The 27,102-nt window shown below is 38.9% G+C and overlaps 1 protein-coding gene across 5 annotated transcripts in view; it reads left to right on the forward strand.

Moving 5' to 3' along the window:
• Positions 1–22,431, forward strand: part of LOC102220602 (calcium-dependent secretion activator 1) — a 96,318-nt gene extending 73,887 nt beyond the window's left edge. For 4 of the 5 annotated variants that reach the window (XM_023324900.1, XM_023324903.1, XM_023324904.1 and 1 more), the window contains 2 exons: positions 17,369–17,473; positions 17,932–22,431. In XM_023324900.1, the coding sequence (XP_023180668.1) occupies positions 17,369–17,473; positions 17,932–18,105 (279 nt within the window). In that variant the 3' untranslated portion in view covers positions 18,106–22,431. The remainder of the gene's footprint in view (positions 1–17,368; positions 17,474–17,931) is intronic. The other variant, XM_023324902.1, reaches the window with a different exon arrangement.
• The last annotated feature ends 4,671 nt before the right edge of the window (positions 22,432–27,102 follow it).

Here is a 27,102-nt window from a genome sequence, read left to right on the forward strand (position 1 = left end):
CATGGCATCACTTTCAGCAGTTTTCTGTTTGCTTCTGGATATCCCTAAAATAGGGTCAACATGGGCTCCCACTAATCCTTGCTTGATAAGGGAACTCATTCCCTCCCTCTGCATTTTTTTATTTATTTTTTATTTACTAACCAAACGAACACCTACCTCCTGATCCGTCGTTGCCCAAAGGTTCAAAAAACCCAACATGCTCAGAAAACAGTTTTTGGTCAACATTTTACAATCTATTCTTACTTTTCAAGACTGGATCTGTTTTTACCCAGCAGAATACCCATCTTGTCACCGACTGACAAGATTAGAGTTTTTAAAACCGTAGTGCAGAATAAGAGAGTGCCATACAAAAGAGATTATATTTTAATCAAATCAAGACAGTAAGTCCTCAAAGAGCCGTTTGCTTCACTCATTCCTACTAAATCGGACTTGTTTTTTGTGTGTCGTCACACCCTGAAATACTGGGAAGAATATATCAACTGGAGCATTCATGTTTCCATAAAACTAAATGTTCAAGAAGGGAGCTCAGACATTGAGGATCAGCGATGCTGGCAACGCGTTGCTCTAATATCACCACTTCCTTCAGCAACAAGCAACCTAATGCATTACTATTTCCAAACCAGTAATCAAATTAACGTTACTTAAACAAGTCACTGTGCATTTTGATGTCAGAAGACACATTGTTAATGCACTTCCAATAAAGTGAGTATTTGTTGGTGGGAATGGGGGGGTGGGTTATAAGACTCTTAGGTAAATTAAATTAACTCTAACCATGTCTTGCTGCCATTGTCTATACTGTGTGTCACTTTATTTAGGCTTTTGTCATGCATTTAGTGTCAGCCACGCTAAGGTGATTATTTTAAAAGAGCCTATTAGTGCCAATTTATGTGTCAGTGCTCACATCAGACTGACTGGAGTGCGGTGTAAGACTGAATCTTTTCAAAGCAGCAGTGTGTAGGGATGCAGGCCTATTGACTAAGTCCTTAATATTCTCTCAAAGATTCCAGAGTGAAGGAGGAGCACGTGAGAGAATATGTTTTTAAAACAAGTTTTTGGGGAAGTGTGTGTGTCTGATTGTTTATTTGTTCGTGCGGGCGTGTGTGTGTGTGTGTGTGTGCGTGCGTGCGTGCGTGCGTGCGTGCGTGTGTGTGTGTATGAATGGACGTGTTTTGAAAGAGATAGAGTGATAGAAAGAGAGAGATATTCAAGGATGACTCATTCTTTCATCGGCCGCTTAGAAATGTGTTAATCCAATCATTCCACTATGTATTTTGCAGTTTTGTGAGATTGCTCTGAAAGCAGGTGTGTAAGGCACAATGATTAAACTCTAAATGGGCCTCTGAAATCCCCTTAGCTGCTATAAAGTTGTTTTCTTTTGTGATCTATCATATCCCAAGATCATATTTATGTTTTTCTTTTTTTGAGGAATTTTGTCTCCAAACTGAACAGGTTTGACCCACTGATTAACAAAAAAGAAAAATACACTGGTCACATTTTAAAATGATACTTTGCACTCTTGTGTCCTGAGGTAGGAGTCAGTGATCTCTTTTTCAAAGGATTTTGAAGTTGAAACCTGCTTAACTTCACATGTCGAATCTGTAAGAGCACACTAGCTTGATTTTGTCAGGAAAAAAAACAAACTTTGCAACAATACCACGTTATCAGTGACAGAGGATGGAGCTCATTCAGCAGCAGAGCAGGAAGTCGGGATTTGTCCTGTAACTGGTGGGTTGCTAGTCCGAAACTGCAGTAGTCAGTCTGCCCCGGGGCAGCTGTGGCTACAATGTAGCTTATCACCATCAGCGTGTGAAAGAATTGGTGAATAACTGAATGTAGTGTGAAGCGCGTTGGAGTCTTCAAACTTGATAAAGTGCTAAACAATTTATGTGACATTCTAGATGTCTTAATATTGAATCAGACCCCTGAAACATGTACAATTTGCAACCTTTCTGCATTTGTTTTACTGCAATTTTTCATTGTAGAGAAAAAGAATGTTAGTCAAACTTTGGAAGAATTTTGATTTTGTTCTTATAGTAATTTCTTTTTTTGACCTAATTATCAGTACTGTGGTTTTTTGGCTACTATTTAAAGGTTTTGCACTAATGATGACGATGATTTGCAATAATTTTCTAAAATGTGTGTGTCTATGATAACTCGTTTACACGTGTCAAAAGAATAGGCAAAAAAATGGATTTTGTTTTTGTCTGCTGCACCCTCAATTGCTCTCCAAACGGTCGCCAGAGAGGCTCAGATTAAAGCAGATGTACTTAAATTGATGGGGGTGGTGGGGTGGAGGGGGAATTTAGCATTGCACAGACTGGAGATTGCTGATTAAAAAAAAAAAAAGCTCTGCATTTAGTCTGAGCCAAATCCAGCCTCACACTGATACACCATAGCTGTAAAACTGATACCCCTCCCTCCTCGCAATCATCTCAGTGTGCAAGCCAAGCAGGTAGGGTAAATGCAGAGGGGGAAAAAAGCAAGTTAAGAATGAGGAATACACAGATGAGGCTGTTGGCCAGTAAATCTTTGAGCCACCTTGTCGTCGTCCCCCCCACTCCGCTTTGCCTCCCGCCCCCTGGAGTTGCAGATACTGGGATTACATCGGTCAATTATACACTTAATCTGTCTTTGCCCAGAGAGGATTAGGAGTGCGGCTCATTGATTGATTTGAAGTATTTCCGTTGACCTTGGATGGTTATCAGACTCGCAAGTGTGGCAAAATTGCACTTGTGCGTTAAATCACTTTCGGTTGCTGATGCTCCCGCTTGTCTCGCTGCGTTCACCGACTCGATGCGTGCCACAGGGCAGAAGGGGTCAGATCAAGTTTCAGACGGGACAATTAAAGGTTGTTGTTTCTGCCGCTGCTCTGGTTGTGCCGGGGTCGGGGTGGGGGGCTGATAATTACTGGGTGGTGTGGCACAGAATGCCAGAAGACAGTCGACTGCTGTCACTTGGCTGTCCGGGGACACTTCACCGCTTTACTGTCTTCTGAACTGCCATCTCCCAGCAAAGAGAACAATTTTATAAAACTGATGTCAGGTCACATCACTTGACTTCACTCGTGTTTGTAAAGAAAGAACACATTATTGGACACCCTTATCTCAGTGATGAGGCAAAGTTGCACTAAAAGTTGTTTTAAAATTCCATTAAAAGTGTCAACTTTGAATTAAGAGTTTCATTATTTACCGAATGACACTTCATGACAATAGTCATAAAGACTCCTTCATAAAGACTCCCTGGCCTTCAGGGAGCCAGTTCTTCCACTGGCTCCCTGAAGCTCAGAGAATATACTTTAAAATAAATAAAAGCTCAGAGAATATACACTGCTCAAAAAAATAAAGGGAACACTTAAACAGGTGTTTAACACTTAAAGTGTTCCCTTTATTTTTTTGAGCAGTATACTTTAAAATACTGTTTATTAGTTTATAAATCACTGAATGCCTTAGCACCAAAATACATCAGTGATCTGTGTTTGTTGTATCAACCTTCTAAACCTCTTTAGGTCTTCTGGTTCTAGTCTACTCTTCATCCCCAGAACCAGAACCAAACATGGAGAACCAAAATTCAGTTTTCATGCTCCTTTAATCTGCAACAAACTTCCATAAAAATACTGAAACACTGAGTTGCTTTAAATTAAGGCTAAGAACTCATTTGCTTATAACTGCCTTTGACTAATAATAATAATCTGGATTACAACTTTTTATATCTTCTCTTTGTTTTGCTTCTGCAATGTACCACTCTCTGTTTGTTTATTGTGTTATGGTTTTGACTTTAATTGACATGTTGAATTGAGGATGATGATGTTTTTGAATGTCACAGATGCAAGCTGGCTCGAAGACCTATATTATGCTATAAAACTGATTTTTCTTTGAGATTAATATCCCTGTTCAAAAAAGCTACCGTGGACCCCAGGGCTTAGGGACAACGACTACCTGCAAATAGTTCAAATCTGTGAGTACTTGAGACTCCTCAAATACACTTAAAACTTCCTATGTTATTATTTCAAACACCAACTATACGTTAATATGAATTAATATTTACGATAAAAAAATGTCTTGTAAATACCACAGAAGCTTATATGTACCATCCCCGCTCTTGGGGTTAAGCCAATCATCTGCAAAAAAAAATTTATGACGCTCCAGGATTGGCTGCTTTGCAAGCGCCGGCCAGTAGTATGTAGTATTTCACCCTTTCCAGCTGCATTAACTGTCCCATGAATAATTTGGAGTTAAATTTTATGTAAAACTCTTTGAATGAGTGAATCCACAAATACTGAACAACTGGATATGGAAACAAGCTTTTCTCCATTTCAGTAACTGTGTATAACATAACATTTTACCATTTAGCCTTGCGAAATGCAGCAGTGACACAAAGTGTTCTTAAATTTTAGACCTGAACAAAATGACTTTTTTTTTATTATTTGTTTTTTCCTTAATTGTGTCCTATTAAAATTCTTACTGTAACGAGATTACATCACCAAACAGCAGAAAAAAATGTGTGTATAGGCTGAGTTTACAACAACAAAGAAAACATATCCAGCTGTTGGACTGTATGTGACTATTCAAAACAATCACAAAAGGTTTCACTTCCATTTAATGAAGTCTCTAAGCAGCTTAGTGTGTTTTGTAATTACTGAGAGAATGCATTTTGTTTTCTGCCGTCGTTTTTCTTCAGGGGCGGGGGTGCAGCTAAATCCTCCGTTAGTATTCCCAGATCTGCGCTGCTGAGAGGAAGCGGCTAAGAACACTAAAACCTTGATCATCCCGAGAGGAGGAAAATACAAGTTTAATGGCAACTTATCCTTTGTCGCGCTCCCACTCGTTTATTGATGCGGGCAGGCGGGATGAATTGATCGAAGACACACATGTCATCTCTTCGGTCTCTATCACCCTTTCACAGTTCCCCTCCATTCCTCTTCCCTCTGCCTTATTAAAAAGGGTGGTACGGTGGCATTTGTTTGATTAACTTGTCTGACAAAAGTGACAGCTGCTCATGGGTGTATGTGGATGAGTGGCCCAGCGCCGCTCCTTCTTTGTACATCTGTCAGAGTCGGAGCAGGGCGAGTGGGGTGAAAAGAGACAAATTGGACCCAAAAAGAAGGCCATTCACCTTCCCCAGACCCCCCTCAGTCACTACACCCCTCTAACCCATTCAGGTTCTCGGCGGGGCCCTCAAGTGCTTGCTGGCTTATTCCATTTTCACTCCCCCTATAGAGTTCCCTGAGCCCACAAGTGTTTTAGCCTTCTTTTTTCTTTCCTCAATCCACCCCTAAGCGGCTTTTTGTAAGTAGAATGGCTCACTTTTCTCAGGGCCTGAAGCTGGCAGCTTTTTTTTCCCTTTTATTGTCAACCACAGAGCTTTTCTGTAGCTCATTGTATATTTACTCAATGACTGGTTGCTGACCGTAATTCCAACTGTTTAGTTCCTCACAACATGGCCCCTCAACCCAACCACCCATTGCCCCGATACACAGCCATTCATTCTTCAAGGCACCATGTTTTTATAAAGTTGCTCTTTATTGAGTCTCACTTGCCCGTTGAACTGACACTTGCAGGTAGAGTTCTGAAAGAGACCCAGATTGCCAGCCTGAAATGAAACTCGGATCTGAGATAAACATTTACTTTTCTCCTACGATGCTGTTCCTGAGGTGGCCGGCCATCCTTTTTCCCCTCAGCGCTCCTCAAACCAGCTGCATGGACGCGATGCCCACAAAGCCCATTTTGTTGCCATTCAACTGTGCTCAAACAGCAATGAATTATCAGTTTTGATTGTGCTTTTGATATAAAGGGCAAGAGCTGACAAAGAACTTTGAGTACACTGAGCCCAACGCTAATATTTTTATCATACTTCAGCCAAGGAAGGTAAATATTTTAAGTATTTAATGAAAAAGCCAAAATAGTTATACCTATAATGTCCAACAGGAGTACATGTAAAAGTATTTTACAACTTTACTTGTTAAAATAAGAGCCAAATGAGTCGTTTGTGCACAAGGTACGATTCTATTGTTAAAACTTTAACAATCACAAACACATCATACCAACTGTCTAACATGGTAAAGAAGTAAATGTGAGTTAGGCAGGTTCGACTCTTTCAGAGCACATGCTGCGTTTGTATGTTTTATTCAACTTCGTGACTCAGTTTTAAATCCATCAGCCATGACTGACTGCTGAGCGTAACGGACATTTTAATAGAACGTTCCAGATGTTAGTTTTACAATATATTCAATGACTTTAATGCAAAAAGTCTCCCATAGATTCAGAGAAATGCTCTGCCGTTCCAAAAAAACCTAAAGATTATTATTTAAGACCTGTCCACTTAAGTTAGTATTTACTTTGTGACAATTCACCTCAGTTGAACTTAAACTCCAGTAACCCAGAGACTAACATGATCTAGTCTATCAAGATGATTCAGACTTCTCCAACACTCAGGAAGCTTCTGCTCAACACAAGATTAGTGTTCATAGAACCAACATCTGCATCTTAAATGCTTCAGCAGTGCTAGAAACAGTGTCACTCTTCCTAACAGGATGTAGGGAAGCTCCTTTCCTCATGTGTTCAACCGATGGTGCAACGCTAAACTCCATGAAGGTTTGCGTTTGATTCTGTTGAAGATGTCGGAGGGGTTAGAGTTTTGATTTCTTGCTCTCACTGAGGATTATGCAAGACGTAAAACAAACACGGACTTGGAGATACAACGGACTCATAACATCAATAACAACTGCAGGATTTTTTGCTAATGAACTGAGGGCTTAATGAAGAAGATGACATGAGGAAGGGCAGCTTCCCCCCCAAAAAATCAAAGAACTGACCATTTATTTCTTTTGAAGTCTATGTCCCAAAGAAGCAAAAGCAATCTGTAGAAATGATTTTATACTTCCCAGACGATGTGTGGTTGTGCTGCTCTTGTGATTGAAAAGATTTTGGATTGGGTTTTCAATGTGCATTGTAGAAGAGACGGGCCATGGCTAAACGTTTTTTTTTCTGTGCCACACTTTTGATTGAAAATGTTGAAAATACGTTATGAAACTGAGAAATTGTAATATTTAAGAAACACTTAAACAAATGAATCCACCCAGGAGCAGTAGTCTAAAACGGCTAGCATTTTGGGCTTAGCGTATTTTGTACTAGCCATTTGATGTGAATGTTAGTTATGGTGTAGAATAAGAATATCACCCAGTGCCCAATCCAGAGTCCTGTTCAACTTCTACCAAGAGCTCTATTCTCTGCGGGTCAAGCTTGGTTCTGCTGAACAGACCTGGAGAGACTAGAGCCTGTTGGTGTTGTTAAGGTCAGAGGGGGCGCTAGCTGATGGCTTGTAGCTCAATGTAAAAAGCTATGGTAGATGTACCATAGAACTCTTAATAGTGAGCCAGTACTTCGAACTAGAAAGTGATAGAGCAATATAGTCTGTAAGGCAGCATGGGTAGCGTTACACAACGTCTTTGTCCATATTTAAAGAGCCTCCTCCCTCATTAACCTTAATAACTATTATTTTTTTCTTTTATCTGTGTGTGACTCTACATGGGGTTGTGTGTGTACACTGGTGTTAGCATGTGTGTAGTGAAAGTGCCAAAGAAAAAAACAGTGTTGCTTTGTGGGACTCAGCAGCCGTCCCCTCTCCTTCACAAGGAAGCCTGTCACTTGGCATTAGCATTGCCGCACCAGCAATCATCATTCCATGCCTCCTGCTAATTGCAGACACAGCTGGGTCTCAGCAGGACATGCTCTCTCTCTCGCTAGCTTCTTCTCTCATAGACACTGAAACAGACACAGCTGGGTGTCAGTAGGACATACGCTCTCTCTCTCTCTCTCTCTTTTCCTCTTTGCTGTACTCTTTCATACAGGCTGAAACACAAACACACCCGAAACATATTCTGCTTTAGTTTATCAATGACAAAACACACACTGACTCACCCAGAAAATGAACTTGATGGTAACTTGCTAACTTCAAAACATTTGACATTGATGCAGTTAAATGAATAGAAACAAACAAAAATAGTCACCCTTTTTTTAGACTCTATTTATAGATAGATCTCTACATTAAAATGTATTTATTAAAACCTACAGAATAACTGTTCTTAAAAAGAATACAATATGGCTATGTTGGTGAAACAATGTCGATATGCATAGTATACATTTGTTGACCATTTGAAGTGCAGAGCTTGAAAAACGAGCATCATAGTGACAATTATATTATAGTAATGCACTTCTATCTGTACTCTGTTGAATATTGTCCGTTTATGAGGTCATTATGTATAATCTTGTGTTATTTATTGACATATTGATCTATCTATTGTGTGTTTTAAGGTCCCCATGACATCACATAATTTCCTTCCTGAAACTCCTCTTCCTACTGATGGGACCAAAGTGAGTTAAGTCAGTGCAATGTCAATCAAATAGTTATACCAGCCTCCTGTGGTTTCTGTCCTTCTTGGTTGGAGGCATAAAATATTTGAATGCAACTTGGCATGCTGCTACTTGACTATTTAGCCTGATGTTTGCAGAGTAGCCAATCGAGGAGCGACATTCACTTACTGTGGTGCTGATTGGATGTACACCGAAAAGCGGAAATAAGGAAGACTGTAGACGTTAGCTTCTGTGTTAGTGCTAAGATGGCTTCCACCATGCACAATTAGACATATTACAGTATGTCTGGTTTTTGAATTTGTAAAGGGGGGTATTATGCTAAATCGACTGAGTGTTGCTTTGACTCATTCATTGATGTCTGAGAAATCTTTGAAACTCCCATGGCAGCCATTTGATGGCTCATACAATGTGCAGCCTGTGTACCCAAAGCTCTGCCTTGGAGCTTCAGACCCCAGCCAAGCTCCCACCCCCAGTGAACACCCCTTTCCCACATCTCCCCCACACTGTTCCATCAGACTAGTGGCAGCAGCAATTGACAAACACCTGGTGGAGCTATGTGTCTACTGAGCTCCAAAGGATGGTAGAAAACAGGATCAATGGACAGCATGGAGAAGAATTGTTGTGATGACTTGCTGAAGGGGAAGTGTTGGAAAGATGTCAAATAAAGCTATGATGGAAAGTCAAACTTCCTTTGTCTTTGATATTTACAGCATTTTCATAGCAACTGAAGGTAACATAATTACTTTATTGTGCTATAAAATGGCTCTATGTTCCTTTTACATTGATCACATTGACCCAGCTGCATTTCCAAGTATCCACGCATTGATTTGGGGTTAACATCAACAGATCGGAAGTGAACCCACAACTTTTTGATTTCAAGATATTGTGGCCTCAGGTACTTTAAATTATTTATCTTTATATGGAAACCATTTGCTGGTTATTCATGTCCTCTATCACTCAAGGGTGAATGATTTTTTCCAGGATTGTTCAGCCTAGAGTCTAGACACCATCAGCTGGATTCCAGGCTGTATGACCATGAAATGTTAGGCTAGACTCCAAAAACACACAGTTACTCTTAAAGTAAGTTGATAAGGTCAGGTCCCCCTGAAATTGCCGTTTTTGATCCATAAATGGAAGTGGAATTATTTAATACATAAAATCCAAAACAAAACAAGAACAGGACATTTTAAATTATTTATGTTATTTGTATTTAAACAGAAGCATACATAATTTGCTCATTTTGCCAAATAAAGACACAATCTTGCATGTTCAGCTCCAGTGTACTTAATTAAAACTTAGCCTTCCCCTGCTCCCTTTATAAGAATAGTGCATTGGCCTTAATTTACACCTAATAATGTTTGCTCATCTTGGAGCTACTCTTTTATTCTTATATACAACTGTGCACTCCATAGATTTAGTGATTTTATTTTATTTTTTACTCAGGAAAGTTTCAAATGAGGTCCTAAAATAACTAAACACATAAACAGACACACATGATTAGCAGAGGCAGAAAGAGGTAGAGTCCCAGGTTGGTTGTAATCCCGCTGTACTCCCTGCAGTGAGGCCCCTCCTTACCTCTAACATTCCTGGCTTTCACAACACAAAAGCTCCATAGTAGCCCCACAAAGGAGAGCCTCTGACCAAACAAATCACTTGCCTTTTATGAGATTCTGTAAGTGTGTGTGCATGTCTTTAAAGGCCATTTCATGGTCTGTTTTAACACATTTAAGAGTAATCCGTGTTAGACACATTCGCGGTGGATGGCAGAATGAAATGCCAGCCCTATTTGGCATTAATTTTATTTAGAAAAGGAAAGTAGATTTTGCGCACCTGTTAGTCTATTCATATTAGCTCTTAAACTAAATGAGGTCATTTTTGTGTTCAACAAGAGATTAAATGTTTGTTTTTTCTTGCGCATCATCCATTTATATTTATCAACATATATGGACAGCCATCATCAATGGATTAGAATATTATTGAAAAGTTTGTTTCAGTAATTCACCACGTGAAATGGATCATATAGATTAATCACACTCAGGCTGATGTCATAGCTTTTTTCCTGTTTATTACCATGCTTTTCTGTTTACAGCCAATGAAGACACAACATTTAAAATGAGAACAGAAATGTGGGTTTGTCATTAGTACCTGCTTAATGACAATGAGCCTCATGGAAATGCATATTTTAATTAACTGAATATAATTGGACATAGAGGATACAGTGTACCACCAAATCAATATCCTGCACAATTGTGTTTCACTTAAGGGAGTTTCAAAAGCTGCCATCATCCCTCTATCTGTTTCTAGTCAGCGCTCTGCTTTTAAGAGAAAAAAATATTGGTGTCCCTGTATCTGTATTTCTTAATGATAGTTTTATTTGCTTTCTTTTTACAACTGCCCATTTCTGCTGTCTACATAAACATTGAAATATTTCTGGATGTTTGTTCATTACAATGAACTGGGAATAAGTAAATAAATCCATTGGTTTGCACGGCCAGTAGCATTTAGTACTGTGTAGAAAATGTATTCATTTGTAGGCCTGTCGCGATAAACAATAAATCAATTAATCGTACGATAAATTAAAACTATTGATCTCATTTTAATTATCGGCTTTATCGTTTCTTCCGGCCTTTTTCTCTTTCTGTTGACACTGAATGAAAAAAGGCTCAACTCCGGTGCTCTCCACTGACCCTCCCTTCTTCATTTTCTTAGTGTAATGCCCAGCGCACACTACACGATTTTAGAGCTGTCGGATTGTCGGCCCATTTTCAAAACCTAAGAGACCACAAACTAGCCGACAGAAATCCTAGGTATAACGGTTCGATAGGGTTCGATCCTGCTATGTGGTGTCCAACAATGGGCACAAAATAATGGCTACAAGTTTAACTAATTTTAAAACCAGGCATTAATCAATGCTTTACTACAATCTACCTGCAATGCATATGGCTAGTGTCAGTCCTGACTGAATGAAAATCATTAGAACCTATTTATGTCACGTTCACGAAGAACAGCTGAAAAGTTACCGGGTTTATCAACTGCGGTAGCAATTTCGCTCCAACTCCTCCCCTTGTCATTTCTATATTCTTTGCACGAAATGTTGAATAAACATTAATATTGTTTCCACAAATCATCTCCAATGTCCGCTGGACTTCTGGTTGCGCCGTGTCAGTTGTTTGGGATTCCCCTCCGTCATTTCCCCTCAGAAAGAAGGAGGAGAATCCCCGCTTTCTGATTGGCTACCTGTCACATTCAACAGGCTGTGTTAAGCTCCAAGTCAGGGAAAACACCTGATTTAGATCAGAGCGGCCACGACGATCTACCATGACAAACCACACACTACAGGACGAAATTGCAAGCAACAATCTTAGAATGGCCAGTTCTAAGATTGTAGTAAGGGGAAAAATCGGGGCAAAAAACCTGTAGTGTGAACTATTGCATCAGGTAGTCGGATTTGCCCATTTTCTCTATTTAAATCTAATGATGACTGTTTTATTTTGTTTATCAGTTCCAGTGTTAAATGTTCTTTTGAATATAAAGTGTATCTATCTTTGGCAGGAAATCACATGCATTATTACGTAATTTCCATTAAATCAGTGTAAAAAGGTCTTCAAACAATATTATCGTTTACCGCAATAATTTTTGCGACAATTAATCACTCAGCAAAATTTGTTATCGTGACAGGCCTATTCATTAGCTGCTTTTCATCAGCATAAATGCTACAAGTCTGAGGTACAGAGTGATCTGGAGCTGGTTTTCATCCAGGATGGTTTTCATCTTTCCTTCTATCTCGACCAGTCTGCCAATTTCTGCCGCTGCAAATCATCCCAATAGCATGATGCTGCCTCCACCATTCTCAACTGTAGAGATGGTGGAGTTACCGCTAAACATTTCTGGAATTCAATCTTTGTTCAAGAGTTCAATCTTTGTCTCAAAAGGCCAGGGCGTCCTTCATTTGCTTTTTTAGCAAACTCCACATGGCTGCCATGTGACTTTTATTAAGAAATGGGTCTTGTCTGACCACTCCACCAAACAGGCCTGATTGGTGGACTGATTCAAAGATGGTTGACCTTCTGGAAGGTTCTCCTCTCTCCACAGAGGAACGCTGGAGCTCTGACAGAGTGACTATCGGGTTCTTGGTCACCTCCCTAAGGCTCTTCCCTGCCAATCGCTCAGTTCAGATGGCCAATCACCTCTGGGAAGAGTCATGCTGGTTTCTAACTTCTTCCATTGACCAACGATGTAGGCCACTGAACTCAATGGGACTTTCAAAGTAGCAGAAATGTTTCTGGATTCTCACCCTGTGACTCAGGACAGTCCTGTCTCAGAGGTCCACAGACAATCCTTTGACTTTATGCTTGCTGTTTGACGGTGCTGTCAACCGTGGGACCTCATATAGTCAGTCGTGTGCCTTTCCAAGCGAAGTCCAAGCAACAGAATTCACCACAGGTGGACAACATCTAAGCTATGGAAACTTCTCAAGGATGATTAGCGACATCTCAATTTTGAGCTTCTTGGCAAAGGCTGTGAATGCTTACAATTCCATGATTTTCTATTTTTTTAAATAAGGTTGCAAACGTCAAAATGCATTTTCCACCACAACATTTGGGGTATCTGTGCAAAACAATTTTGAGGAGAGAGATTAATTTAAAACAATTTGAAATAAGGCTGTAAGATAAAGTGAACATGTTCCAGATGTACACCATTTTAACTCAAGATGCCACTGCTTATGCTGCAATCTATATTTACCCCTGACTGAAGCCATCAGCAGAGTACTTGAAAGCACACTTGGAGCACTAAAGTGTGTGTCTCCACCAAACACATGGGCACATTGGATCTCTGATTAACTTTGGATGTCATATTGATCTAATAAGCGGCAGACTTCCTGTTAGGACTGACATCAGGCCATTTAAAAGAGATTAGAGGGATGTGGGGAGGAAGATGGAGAGGTGTACCATTTTTTTTTTTGCATCATGCTCCCTCCCTTCTTTCCCCAAGACTAAAGTGCTGTGTGAAGATTTGGGTGTGAAAACAAGTGAGGTTTTGGTGTGTGGCTGCGTCTTGGGGTTTCAGTCGGAGCTATGAGCTGGTGTCAGATGGGGGCAGGAGGTCGCTCTCCCAGCTCTCACTCAAAGGGGGATGGACTAGCAGATGTAGATTTGTGTATATGAGAGTGTGTAGGGGTGTGCGGGTGTGTGTGTGTAGGGGTGTTCTGTCATTTCTCACCTTGTAAGGCCCATTTATGATGCTAATACTACATTGTGAGGACCAACTGCTCCTTATGGGGCCCAAATCCCAGTTGTCATAAAAAAGAAGTGCTGTTTTTGGGTTAGGGGTTATGTTTAGGACTAAGGTGTGAATTGAACTTAGGTTGAGTTTAGGGTTAGTCATGTACAGGTAATGGTTAGATTTAGGATAAAGGTCAGTTTTAGGCTATAGAAATTAATGAAAAATGAATGGATGTCAATGGAAAGTCCTTGTAAAAATAGAAAGACACACTCCGCGCGTGTGTGTGTGTGTTGCAATGGCATGTATGTCGCCTGTGTGTAAGTAGGATTTCATCACAATGTTCTGAAGTGTCAAAACACACAAATGCACACACAGATAATGCGGCTGAAGACGCATGGAAGCTTTCCTCAGATGGAGCTTGTTAGAATGTCACAGATTTGATCCCTGTTGGGTTATGGCATTATTTATTCAGAGCCATATTACGCTTGTTTTGGCTGGCAGGAGGTGCTAGCCCCCTGCTGATCTTCATGCGGCCTATTTAATACAACATCAGATAATTTCTCTGCCCCCATGTTAACATCTTTATTTCTTAATGTCATCCTACTCCTATTGTTCATATTTTATTTTTTATTTTTATTTATTGTACATGTATACAAATGTATATAGTTGCGGGTAGCTTGACTGTATATTAAGGATAGGTTAGGAAAGTCTAGCTTCCACATGTGAAGAAAGTTGATTTTGGACTGTCACATAAAACAATTTAATAAAGTATCAAATAATAAAGTATCAAATAATCTTAAAGTATCAAATAATCTTTAGTGTGAAATGTATAATAACAACTTGGACCAAACCTTAAATCCATCAAACGATTACTTTTGCACGAACCAGCTAAACTGTGACAAAATCATAAATGAAGGTATAACATCATAGCAAATTAATCTAGAAATCAAATTCATCTCTAAAAGAATCATTCATGTGTTTCTGTGTACGTTTTTTTCTCTCTGGTGTTGGCAGTTTTGGTTATGGAGATAAATATTTTGAACTGTCTTCCTGATACCAAAATGTTACATTATATCAAATGCAAGAAAAAAGTTTATACACTTAAAAGCAATTCCGTCGGATCTAAGAGATACTTATGTAGGCGTGGTTGTGTGTGAAAACGACATAATTCTACAAATCTGAAATATTTCTTTTGAAATGCACACATTTGAGATGTGATTTCTGCACTGATTAATTTGATTTTATATACTTTAATTCTAAGAGAAGCTACTTGTAGAAAAGGGAAAACATTTTTTTACATCTATGGCCAATGTCTAAGACATCTTACATGTCTTAGACTCTAAACGGAACCGATTGAAAAGTGACGCATTAAATGTAACATAACATTTGCTTGCGATTGTTTGGAAAAACGAGGCCCACTTCCATGTAAAATACAAAACGCTTGAAAACCACGAGCACAAAATGGCTGCTGTAAAAAATGGCTGCAGATGGGAGCTGCGTGGCAAGGTGCAAAAATCTACAGAAAAAGCAGGGAAGGAGGAGTGGGTGACGGGAGGAGGGAGAGCAGCCAGTCAGTGGATCAGTCACTCCAGGCCTGGCCTCTCAGCAGGGGGTTGTGCTCGGGGCGCGATCACAGGCCTGCTGCCACGCTGAAGCCTTCACAGGCACACAGTGACAGATAGGAGGCTGCTGGCACCAGGTCACTTCACTGATTCACCCCAGCACTGCTTCATCATAGCAATTCTCTCTGGCATATATGGTCCTCTGAGCAAGCCTGACCTGCATGTAGGCATTACCGATTCATTTCCAGGTATTTAGTAAGATACTAGCTATGGCTTGTGTGTGATTAAAAATGTTTCTGCCATACAATCCTGAAAACCTGTGAAGTCTTGTGAAGACCAACTATGAGGGACTGTACTACCGCATCTCTGCAACTTTAGCCATTTGTTTTTCTCTTACGTTTTGGCATATATAGTGGTACGCACTCAGTGCTTCACTGTCTCTTTATTAGGACAAAGTCTTTGACGAATGTCTTGCCAGAAGAGTTGTCCCACTTAGGTTTTATTTTCCTGATACCGAGTCCCCAGCACAGTATGTCACTTCAAACATAAGAATCAACGACATTTTTATGTTTGAAAACTCGGTGGCTTTTATAGAGCATAAAAATAACATTTATTTTAGACATTGTTTAAACCATGAGTGTTGTGAACATTGCAGTATCCTACTTTCAGAGGTGGGCAGAGTCCCCAAAAATCGTACTCGAGTAAGAGTAGCGCTTCAACAGAAATTTACTCAAGAAAAAGGGAAAAGTAACCATCCAAGAAATTACTCAAGTAAGAGTAAAAAAGTATTTTGGTGAAAAGGCGACGCAAGTACTGAGTAACTGATCACATGATCAAACATTTAATATTTAAAAATTACACAATCAATTGGACTAAAATATAAATTTAGTGGAAATTTTGATAATTTAAAGATGAAAATGACAGTAAAACTTACAAGTAACAAAAAAATAAACTAGCATGTTTACTCTCTGTTTTCAATATAACTTGCGTATTTAAGCTCATGACATTTTGAGCTTAAAGCAGTTTGGTGTGGAAGTGGTCTGTGAACAAACGCCACATAAAGGCCTGTTGTCATAAATGTTGCTTTTTCCTTTAAAACTTCAAATGTTTTATTTCATCTGCTCCCTCCACAGGTTTCTTTTACAGCAAACCAAGCAATTTTAAATGTCCCTCATAACTTGTTGACATTCTATGTTTTATGATCCAGGTTGAAGATGATGCATTTAAAAGGCAGAGCACCCCCAATTTAACATTTTATTTAGTGTTTTTAGTGAGCAGAGCTTAGGTGATGCCAGAATATGAACAAGTAGCAAGCCAAGGATTAATTGATACTAATATTAAACATTAGGATTTTTGGATTTTCCAGACATCCATCCATCCATCCATCCATTTTCTGTTCACCCTTGTCCCTAATGGGGTCGGGAGGGTTGCTGGTGCCCATCTCCAGCTACGTTCCAGGCGAGAGGCGGGGTACACCCTGGACAGGTCGCCAGTCTGTCGCAGGGCATTTTCCAGACATTAGCTACAATTTAGATTTTTACTTCCAAAGTTTAAAGTTGGTCATCCCCAAAGTATGTGGGCCTGGCCAGAAAAAAAAAGATTTGATAACTTTTAACCTTTCATACCTTAAACAATCTTGTAGACATGCCTTTAGGGTCCATTTTTTGTTGTCTGCAGTATGGAGCTCGATATTTTTAGCATGTTTGCATGAGAACTGATTAAGGAGGCTGTAATTATCAGAGTGCTCTAGAGACATTTTACCATACTCACTTTTACTCCACTAAAATATAAGGACTTTGTCTCTGCTTGACATTGCTAAATATTCATTAATTTTCAAGAATGTTTAACCCTGCAATATTAAACAAACCACTTACTTTTAGTAATTAATAATAATGAACAGATAGAGCAGACCTTGGTACCATCTTCAGTGCTTGGGTTCAGAGAAACATCCTGTATTGTTCTGAAACACAGCACCACTGAACAATGTAGAGAACATTAAAATTTACCTCAAAGACATACAGTGATAATGTTCCACACACGCACAATTATACAGAACCGTTTTACGTTTAAAAAGTGAATTTCATTATTTTACTAATTACGTCAGACCTAACACAGATATATCAATACTCCTTTGCCTGTCACATCTTGTATTTTGTTGTGTACATCATGCGAAGATTCCATTCTGCACTCTGATTTTCTGTGTCTGTGCTACAGCAATGGTACACCAGCAGTATGAATCTTATTGGAACATGGCTGACTGACCGTATGGACCTGCAGCTGCATGTCTACCAACTGAAGATACTCATCAGGATTGTCAAAGTGAGAGCAATGCACCAATGTCTGAACACACGCCAATTTTGTAAACTAATCACATGACTATGTGAATACTCATGAGAATATTCAGGTGTGAAACAGAAATAAAAGTATAAATTAATATTCACTTTGTTCTGAAGTTAAGCCTAACTTATCGCACAACCCCATAATAAGAACAGCATTTTAAGGCGTTCTACAATTATGGGCCTACATAACACACCAAATGTCTCCTGCGTCCAACTGCTGATGGAAACTTTCCAAATTTCACCCCCACACAAGTCAGCTCTTTGATTGTGCAGCAGCCTGTCAACATTAATCACTAGCATTGTTTTTTGTAGGAGAACTAAATTTATTTTTTGTTGTTGTTTTTTACTCAAAGTAAGAATGTCCCATTTGTGACAAAGGAAAATATTTTAAAAAATAATTTCCTCAGTGTCTTTACTGTCTGTTGTTCTTTGTGACAGAAAAAGTACCGTGATTTCCGTCTCCAAGGAGTTCTGGACTCAACATTGAACTGTAAGATGTATGAGACCGTAAGAAATCGGCTGACCTTAGAAGAAGCTACCGCTTCGGTGAGGGAAGGAGGGATGCAAGGCATTACAATGAGGGACAGCGATGAAGATGATAATGATAACTAGATCAAAGATCTGGTTGCTACCACAATGTCAAAATGGTATGGGACATTCCAATAACCCCAGGTTGTCTTTTCTTGAGTTCAGAACTGATTATTTAGTCAATTCGCTTTTTCTTTTTCTTTTTTTTTGTCAAATGTCGCATTCTAATGGTCAATTAATAAACGTTTCTGTAAAAGTTATTACAAGATGAGAACGCTTAATGCTGATCAAAAACTCTTATCAAAATATAAACAGTACAGTAACAGTGATCTCTCACTATGCTGACCAACTTTTCATCTTTTCATCATTTCGTCTCTGAAACACAAAGCAGCTGAAGAAATATAAAGTCCTTTTCACCTGTTTTTGCTACTGAAACTTGAAAAACCCTAAATAGCAATCCACAAACAAGTGATTGGTGTCTTTAAAAAAAAAAAACCTGATAATTGATATTCATCCCTGAAGTAAATGGCTCGGCAGTTGTCATGGCACCTATTATCAGTAATGGAAAGCATGACACAGTGCTAAAAAGGTTGATTTAGAGGTCGTAAAGACTCGTCGCTTTCACTGGTAACTTACCTGATTGACTCTCAGACCCGAATCTCTGCTATATTTGGTTCATTTGATGTGAACATTTGCCTTCTCAGATGAGGCCCCCAAACCATAGAAACCATCAGGACTAAGTGCAACAGCTTATAAACCACAGCTAGTTCACTCCAGAAAATGTTACATTGGTTAAAGTAACTCCAAAGGAGACACACATGCAAAACAAGATGGCAGACCTTACCATAGGTCTAACAAACACATTCAGATCCTTCCTAACTTTGAAAGCAACAAATATTGAATAGGGGTGAGGGGGATTCGGCTCTTATATCAAATTATGACAAAAACACCCAGAGGTGAGAAAAAAACTGTTCTTTTGCTATCATTTATGTTTATCAGACATCTGTCCCATTGGCAGGATTTTGAAAAACATCAAAAAAATGAGCGATACCAAGTTTTGCTTCTTTAAAAAAAGATTCTCTGGGACACAGAACACGTCTCCTTCCTTTAACTATGCCTTTCTTTGACATTTGTGTAAATTTTTGTGACATTGTCGTACAGCCAAAAATGCATATTGTGGTCTTGAATATTTAAGAACCCAACTTGAATCTATCCGTATCTTAAAGTTCTTTTAGCCAAATTTCTTGAAAATTCCCAAACATGTTCATTTGGTGATGTGTCTAGTTACAGTTTAAACCAGAAATGTACATACAGCAAATAAAAAGGCACACACATTGTTTCTCACTGTTTGCGGCCAAATCAGACCAAACCTCTCTTGTGTTAGGTTGGTTAGAATGACAAAAAGTATTTGCATTTGCTAAATGCCAGAAAGCTTTGCAATAACATTTTTCGAATATTGTTTTGTAACTTTCTTTGAATTTAGAAGTTTAGTGAAATCTGAACAAAATCAAAGAAATGTGTCTGGAATCTGTATGACTTGGGCCAAACCTTTTAGGACTCCTTCCGCAAGTTTCTCACAGTAATTTGAAAGAGTTCTGGTCCATTCCGCCTGATAGAAAAGGCATAACTCTTTCAGGTTTGGAAGCCGTCTCACAAATTCTCCATAGGACTGAGATTGGGTCTTTGTGATGGCCACACCAAAAAACTGACTCTGTTGTCTTTACACCAGGTCTTTGGCTTTAGCTCTGGGGTCAATCTGCACATTTTGGACCAAAAGACATTCATCTCTGGGACACAGAACCCGTCTCCTTCCTGATCTGGATGATGGCTGGACATTCCCAGCATGTCTATACTTGCATATAATTGTCTGAACAGATGAACACGACACCTTCAAGCGACTAGAAATTGTTCCCAAGGTGTTCTTCTTGATGTCTTGGCTGATTTCTTTTTAATTTCCTATCGGATCAAAGGTGGAAGCAGTGTGTTTCAGGTGTGGCCTTAAAATACATCCACGAGTGTTCCTGTGGGAAACCCAAAAGTTTTGACCCAAGTCATGAAGTTTAAAAGACAAATATCAGTGATACTGAGCAAACGTACGTAAACTTCTAAGTTACAAAAAAAAAAAAATCCTCATAAAGTTTAGGCATTTAGCAAATAAATATCATTTTGGTGATTCTAAAGACCCCCCACATACTTACAGTAGGTGAACATAAACCAGGCGTTCTCGATGCCGACTCAAAGCGGATGTGTGCCGGACATGTCCGGTGTAGCACAGTAAACTGCAGGAAAGCGTTTTCACATTGAATCTTTTTATATGCAACACGGAACTGATAAGGTTGAGAGAGTGACCAGGACACAAAGCAGCTAGGTTGCCATTAACGTGTGCTTTGGCTGCCCTGGTGGAGGAGAAACGGGGCTAAGCGCCCAACTAGATCATCAAACCTACTAGTATCCATTCGGATTGTGGGACTTGAAGGAATTTGTCAGGAAGAATATATGCGGTCGGTAAGCTTGACTATGAAATCTCAACCGTCCGCAGTGTGTGCAGAGCCCATGTGGTTCACAGGATACACAAAGTAGGCCAGAGTATCGGAGCCTCAACTATCCAAAAATAAGAAAGGTATGGTCTGATTCAGCTTCAGGGAGGGAAAAAAATGTTTTTTTAAATTTTGTATGTAAATATTTGGTTTCAACTGTATTTGATAAAGTAAATTCTAGTTGCATCATAGAAAACTTATCTGGTCTGCTCTAAGCGAGGGGTTGGGATAGTTAAAATGCTTTTCTTTTATTAAAAAATGATTTATGTGTGAAACATGGAGCTGGTTGATGATGTTAGCCTGACTTTCATTTAATTACAAACCTCCGTAGTTAGAAGTTGGCGAAATCAATTCCTTTGTTGAAGTTACACAATTTAGGTTATGGGAAATCAATCTGGAGTTGAAATACATTCAACTTCATAAAAACACACCGTTTTTGTTTTTTTTTTTTAAGTCCGCTTGCATGAGACATTAAATTGTATATTTGGTTCGGAAGTATTTGTTCCTTGGAGCTGTGAAGTTAGAGAGAAAAATCCTGTAGGAGTTTTGTAATAGTTTGGTTTTTTTCAGTCTTTCGAAAAGGCAGCGTTATGTAAAATCTCCTCCTCAGACCTGTAGTTTCTAAACTTTGGCCTCAGCTCCTTCAGACTAGCCAGCAGCAATTAGCAAATACCAGGTGGAGCTCCACCTCTACTGAGCTCATCAGAGTTACTTCTCAGTGCAACACCGTTTAAAACATTATTAAAGGGTTAATAAAGGAGCCTTGTTGTGATGACTTAATAAAAAATGAGTGTCAGAAAGAGCAGGAGAGAGACTGTCTTAAAGAGACAAAGGCCCAATTTTAAATTACGAAGTCTATTATCTTTAACGTCATATTTGACAAATATGCAGCATTTTTACAACAACTGAAAATTCTTGATTGTCTTATAAAACGGGACTATGTGTCTGGAAAATACACAACAGCCTTTACATTATTAAGTATAAGTATACAAATTGTATTCTTTGAGTCACGCTTTTAAAAAAGTTTACATTTAAAATTTGGTCCCAATTACAAATAAAAGATACAAAACTTCAACTTCACAGTTACAAGACACAAGTACTTTTGTACCAAATACACCTCCATATAGATGCTGTGAAACACTAAGTTAGGTCCGCAGGTTTTTTAATTTGTACACTGGGTTTGTTCCGGGCACAGATCCACGGTTTTATGGCTTTTTCCCCAATTAGTATTCTAACTCTAAACTTTGCTCTCGTAATGTTGATGGCACCACTGCAAACAGGCTGGAAATATAATAAATCTCCCTATAAGTTTACAGATAACATTGTTTAAAAATAAGCTGCCTTTTGTCAGAAATCATTAAACATTCGAGACGTTCGACTGCAACTGTGTTCTCAGTTTCCCTCCTTTTCCTGTCTTTTTTTATTAAATGGATATGTTAGCAAGGTAATATAATTTGAATCTTGGTTTTATTACATTAATGTGTTACATATTTTCACATTTATCATTTGAAAGCAAATGTCTTATTTCATATAAAATACCTTTTACATGATTGAAGTATTTCCCATTTCTGATGTACATTTTTCTACGTGCCCTTTGCTTCGTTCCAGGATGTACGATGTGGCTTCCACGCCTTGTGTTGGATTATTGTAAGTGAAGTTTTTGCCAGTAGTTTCCTTCTATCAGCTGTTTTCTAACGATGTTCTTCTTGACCTTTGCGTCATCCTGTGTAAAAGTACTGCATGTAGCTGGTGTCCACTCCTCAAAGTGCTTTTGCTTCATGTGTGAAGTCACTGGAAACTTCTGTTTTGCCTTCTCCAAGTGCCCATTATTTCTGAGAACATTTCAATAAAAGGTAAATAAAATGTGGAAACGGCTGTCAACTCGATTATTTGACTTTTTTGAAAGGAAAAGAGCAATGGGTGTGTTGTCTATGATGGAGTATTAGGGCCACGCTGAGGAAGAATAAGAAATAAAATTACGAGAATAAAGTTAAAATATCCATCTATCTATCCATTTTCGAGAGGTGGGGTACATACACCCTGTCCAGGTCGCCAGTCCATCGCAGAAGTTAGAATATTATGAAAACGAATTAGTATGAAGTCGTATCATGAGAATTAACCCAGGTGTTTTGCGAAGCTGAACGGTTGCCGTGGGAGATTAAAGGATTTCTCAATCATGCCTGGAAGAATCAAAACAACACTCCAGGCATGATTTTGATAAGGAAATAACATCATAATGCGATTTAAAGCTCAGAAAAAGTCGATTTTACGTAAAACGACCCATTTAAGAGGAGAAAACGTGCTAAGTGATTTGTGAAATGTTTCTTTGTATTTGTACAAAAGAAAAAACTGTAAGAATACAAACTGTTCAGCTACTTCATGTTCCAGATTTCAGAAGGAGTGGACACTGGAAGTGCACAGGGATTTTACCCTGTGAGACTGCAAAAAAAAAAAAAAAAATACATATTTGTTAATCCGTGAGCATGATCTCCTTCCTTCATCCATAGCAGCATTTTCTTAAAACGGACTCGGAGATTAATCCTGCGGATTAAAGCGTCACTCGTGTCACATCCAGAAGAAGATTGAAAGAATTGTCACAGATCAAATCTTCAATGACTAAATTAAAATCCAGAGATCTCTGTCTCAAAATTAAAATAATATAGAGACCCAGACAAAAGACAAGAGGATTATGCATATTATAGTCTCAAAAGAAGGGCAGATAAATCTTAATTATTTGTAGAACGGGGGAAACAAATCCTTCTAAGAAGAAAGAAAAGAGGTTTTAGATGAAGATGGATGAAATGAGTTCAATATTATTGCCAGTGCCATTTTCTTTCTTCCGCCTTGGGTTTAGGGTTGGCTGTGAATGATGCTGTTGCTAAGTTGGCTGTTTGCTTTAGGTTGCACAGGTTTTATATTTACATTAGATTAAATAAATAAATCGTATAAAATATCATTTCAAAAACAAGAGCAGTAATCATACAGTAATACGTTGCTTTGGACGTCACAGTCTGTAACTGTTAGTTTTACGGTTTTTGATTGTGAGTTTTAAGATTATTTTATTTTTTACAATGTACATTTTGTTTAGCATTAAAATAAATTACAGACCCTCTCGAACACTATTGACCAACGGGGGGGAAAAATCATCAGGATATGACGATTTTAAACACTTTAAATGATTTAATCCAATGCACTTAGATCAGGGGTCTCAAACTCCAGTCCTCGAGGGCCGCTGTCCTGCAACTTCTAAATGTGCCTCTGCTGCACCACAGCTGAAGAATAATTAGGTCATTAAGGCTCTGAGAACTGATCTACACAAGGAGGAGATAATTAAGCCATTTCATTCCAGTGTTTTGTACAGATTTAAAAACTGCAGGACAGCGGCGCCTGAGGACTGGAGTCTGACACCTGTGACTTAGATGATTTATTTATTTGTTTAAAAAAAACCAACTAATTGAATGATCACTAATTGAAAACTAATTGAAATTGCCTTTCAACTAATTGAAAGACTAATGTCTTTACGACATTAGTAAAGACGAAATGGTTAGTTTCTCTCTTAATTAGTTAATTATTGAATTACCATTTCAGACACAAAGGACCTGGTGAAAAATGGACCACTCACAGGGAATAAAGGTGACTCGTAACCCCGAATTTACACTACATCCGCCTCTGCTCGACTGTGAACGGCGGCGCTGCTGCAAGACGCAGGCGTGGGAAGTGAGAGAGCGCACCGCGAAGGCAGTGATTAAAAAAATCACGAGAAATATCATGGAAAACGCTGCAGTAGTTCTCAACCTCCAAAATGAATAGTTTTCCCTCCATTGCTCTGACTGATGCTTCTGCTGTGACTTGAGTGAGAAACTTAACCACACAAATCCACATTTGTGTATGCAAAGCCTTAACTGATGCATACTGACAGCTTATATATATATGTATATATATATATATACAGTATATCAGCAGGGACACACCCCTGCCCTAGCAACTTCAGCAGATCTTCGCCCACTTGGTTATTAGAAGAGCAGTACATTTGGCCTGCTTGTTTTAACACTATATGTGCTGTACAATGGCTGCTGGAAAGGATAAGTTCTTTGTTGTTGACTTACCAGTTAAAAACCTCTTGCTGTGTCCTTGATGATTGTGCAGGAGGCTCCACTTCAGCTTCTGGCTCTGACTCTGAGTTAAAGATGTACAGTTTGCAATTGGGCATCTGTTTGCAACCATTTTCATGTGGATAAAGACGATGTGCTGATGTGTAAACATGGGGTTGGAAGGGCGTGGCCAACGAAAGCTCATTTGTATAAAAGTGACCTAAACCTAAACACCCAGCAGCTCAAAATAGGCAGGACTGAGCAGGTGAAATCTCGTCATCTGAAAATGATTTTGTGCAAAAAATAAATGTCATTAACATGTTTGGTGTAGGCCATAGACCAATTCTAACTTTAGAGCTAAAGTTTATAACTTTTATTTTATTTTTAAATCTGTTTTTAAATTATCTTTATGTTATAACAGTATAATGAGACAAATTATCTGTGAAAAAAAATCGAGCTCCTCTCCCTTCTCGCAGTAGCAATTTTGGAAATACACCACCACAATAAACAACCAATCAGAGCCAGGAGGAGGGTCTTAGCGCTGTCAATCACTCTGGTGCTCACTCCCTCCCCCTTTCTCTCTGCTAGTCTACAGCTGGTTCACCACAACATAGCCTGCCGAGGATGCTAAGTCTAGCTTAGTGACTGATGACGACGGACAAACAGTTTTCCTGGAATGGTAAGTTGTTTCTCCTGCATTAGCATTGATTCACTTAGACCAGAATTATTTACTTATACTTAAATACCAACCCTGAATAGGAGTAACTAGTTTATTTACTTTGGATCAACATTATTAGCTTTTTCTTCTTTTGCTCTTTCTTTCGGTTTGTTATTTTGTTTGTATTTCCTTTTAAATCCTGTAAAGCCCTTTGTATTGCCTTGTTGCTGAAAATGTGCTAAATACATAAAATTACCTTTACCGTCACAGCGCTAAGCCCCTCCTCCTGGCTCTGATTGGTTGTTTCTGAGCAGGGCGGAGCATTGCTACAGCTCAGGAAGGAAGTGGAGGAGATCAACCTTTTCGCATTGTCTAAAATATTACACCGCCATGACATGGTGACAGTTTTAACAAATATGGAAAAACATGTTTTTGTTGTAAAGTAAAACAATAAAAAAGTATTAAAAAAATTTAACACTACACTGAAACAAAACATTGTTTTTTTTCTGTGATGAGATGAGACATTAAATCCACAAATATTACATCACAAATGGTAATCATTTATCGCTATGCTACATTCCAAATTTGGTCGCTAAGCATGTTGGCCTTGATGTTTCTGATCAGTAAAGAGTTTTAATTGGATTCTGGAGATACATCTGCTGGTTCTGGTTCATTCTGGTAGAATTGTATATTATTTATTACAAAAATAAATATACAAATCATTGCTTCAGTGATAGTGGACTGTTAACTCCGGCTTCCAAAATCTCCCGCGACCTCTATTTATTGTCATAAACGCTAAAAACAAGTTGTTTAAGCTTAAGCTCAGAGAAATGGAACCCTGGAGTGTTTTATTGTAGTGTTTCACAAAATGATATTTATGCAACATCAATACTTTGAGATGTGATTTCAATTCTCCTTTAAAAAACCCCCAAAATATATCAGGAACAGAACTTCATTCAAAGAGTTACTGAGGTGTATTTGAGTAATATTCCACTGGTAATTCATCAACAGAAATTAAGACATCAGCTTTATTGATGGGGGGATGGAAAGTAATAAAGAAATGTCAAAGAACCATTTGATAGAGGAAAATAAAAAAAAAAAACAGAACAAAACATGATCTTGACCTTAACTGTCTCTGCAGAGGCCATGGATTCCTTCATATCCAATACATGGAGAGAAAAAAATAATAATCAACACACAGCTTCCAAAGCAGCATACCTATTTCACCATCCAATCTGCTCTGGGGGTGAGCTCGTTCTGAATGTCATTCATTTAATTTCCCCATGAATATCCAGACACGATTGGGCAGTCCTGTGCAAGAGACGACACCAGGGCGGATTAATGGGCCTGGAGATTTATGTTGGCACGATCTGAGCTGCTTTGGCTGTTAAGCTTCAATCAAGCGCGGAAATGGGAAATGATAACGGTATGAAAATAAAAGAGAATCTCCAACTGACCATCACAGTGAGAGCTGGCCGTTAGTCTGAGGAGCCGGCAGACCGCCGCTGTGCTCTGCTGAATCCCGCCGTATGTTTTGCCCATCAAGACGTTTCTCTTATGATGCGGACGCATAACGGCGGAAGGGGAAAAAAAAAAAAAAAAAAAAAGGTCTGAAATCAGATAGCAGCACAAACAAGCAGGCCGACGAAAATAAATTGTTTTGTGATTTGTATTTTATTCACAGTGTCCTTCAGGACGCCGACGTCAACAGAACAAAGCAGGAGTTAGGCCAGGCGGTGTGTGTGTGTGTGTGTGTGTGTGTGTGTGTGTGTGTGTGTGTGTGTGTGTGTGTGTG

Source organism: Xiphophorus maculatus, chromosome 20 (genome assembly GCF_002775205.1).
Source record: "Xiphophorus maculatus strain JP 163 A chromosome 20, X_maculatus-5.0-male, whole genome shotgun sequence".
NCBI classification, from domain to species: Eukaryota; Metazoa; Chordata; class Actinopteri; order Cyprinodontiformes; family Poeciliidae; genus Xiphophorus; species Xiphophorus maculatus.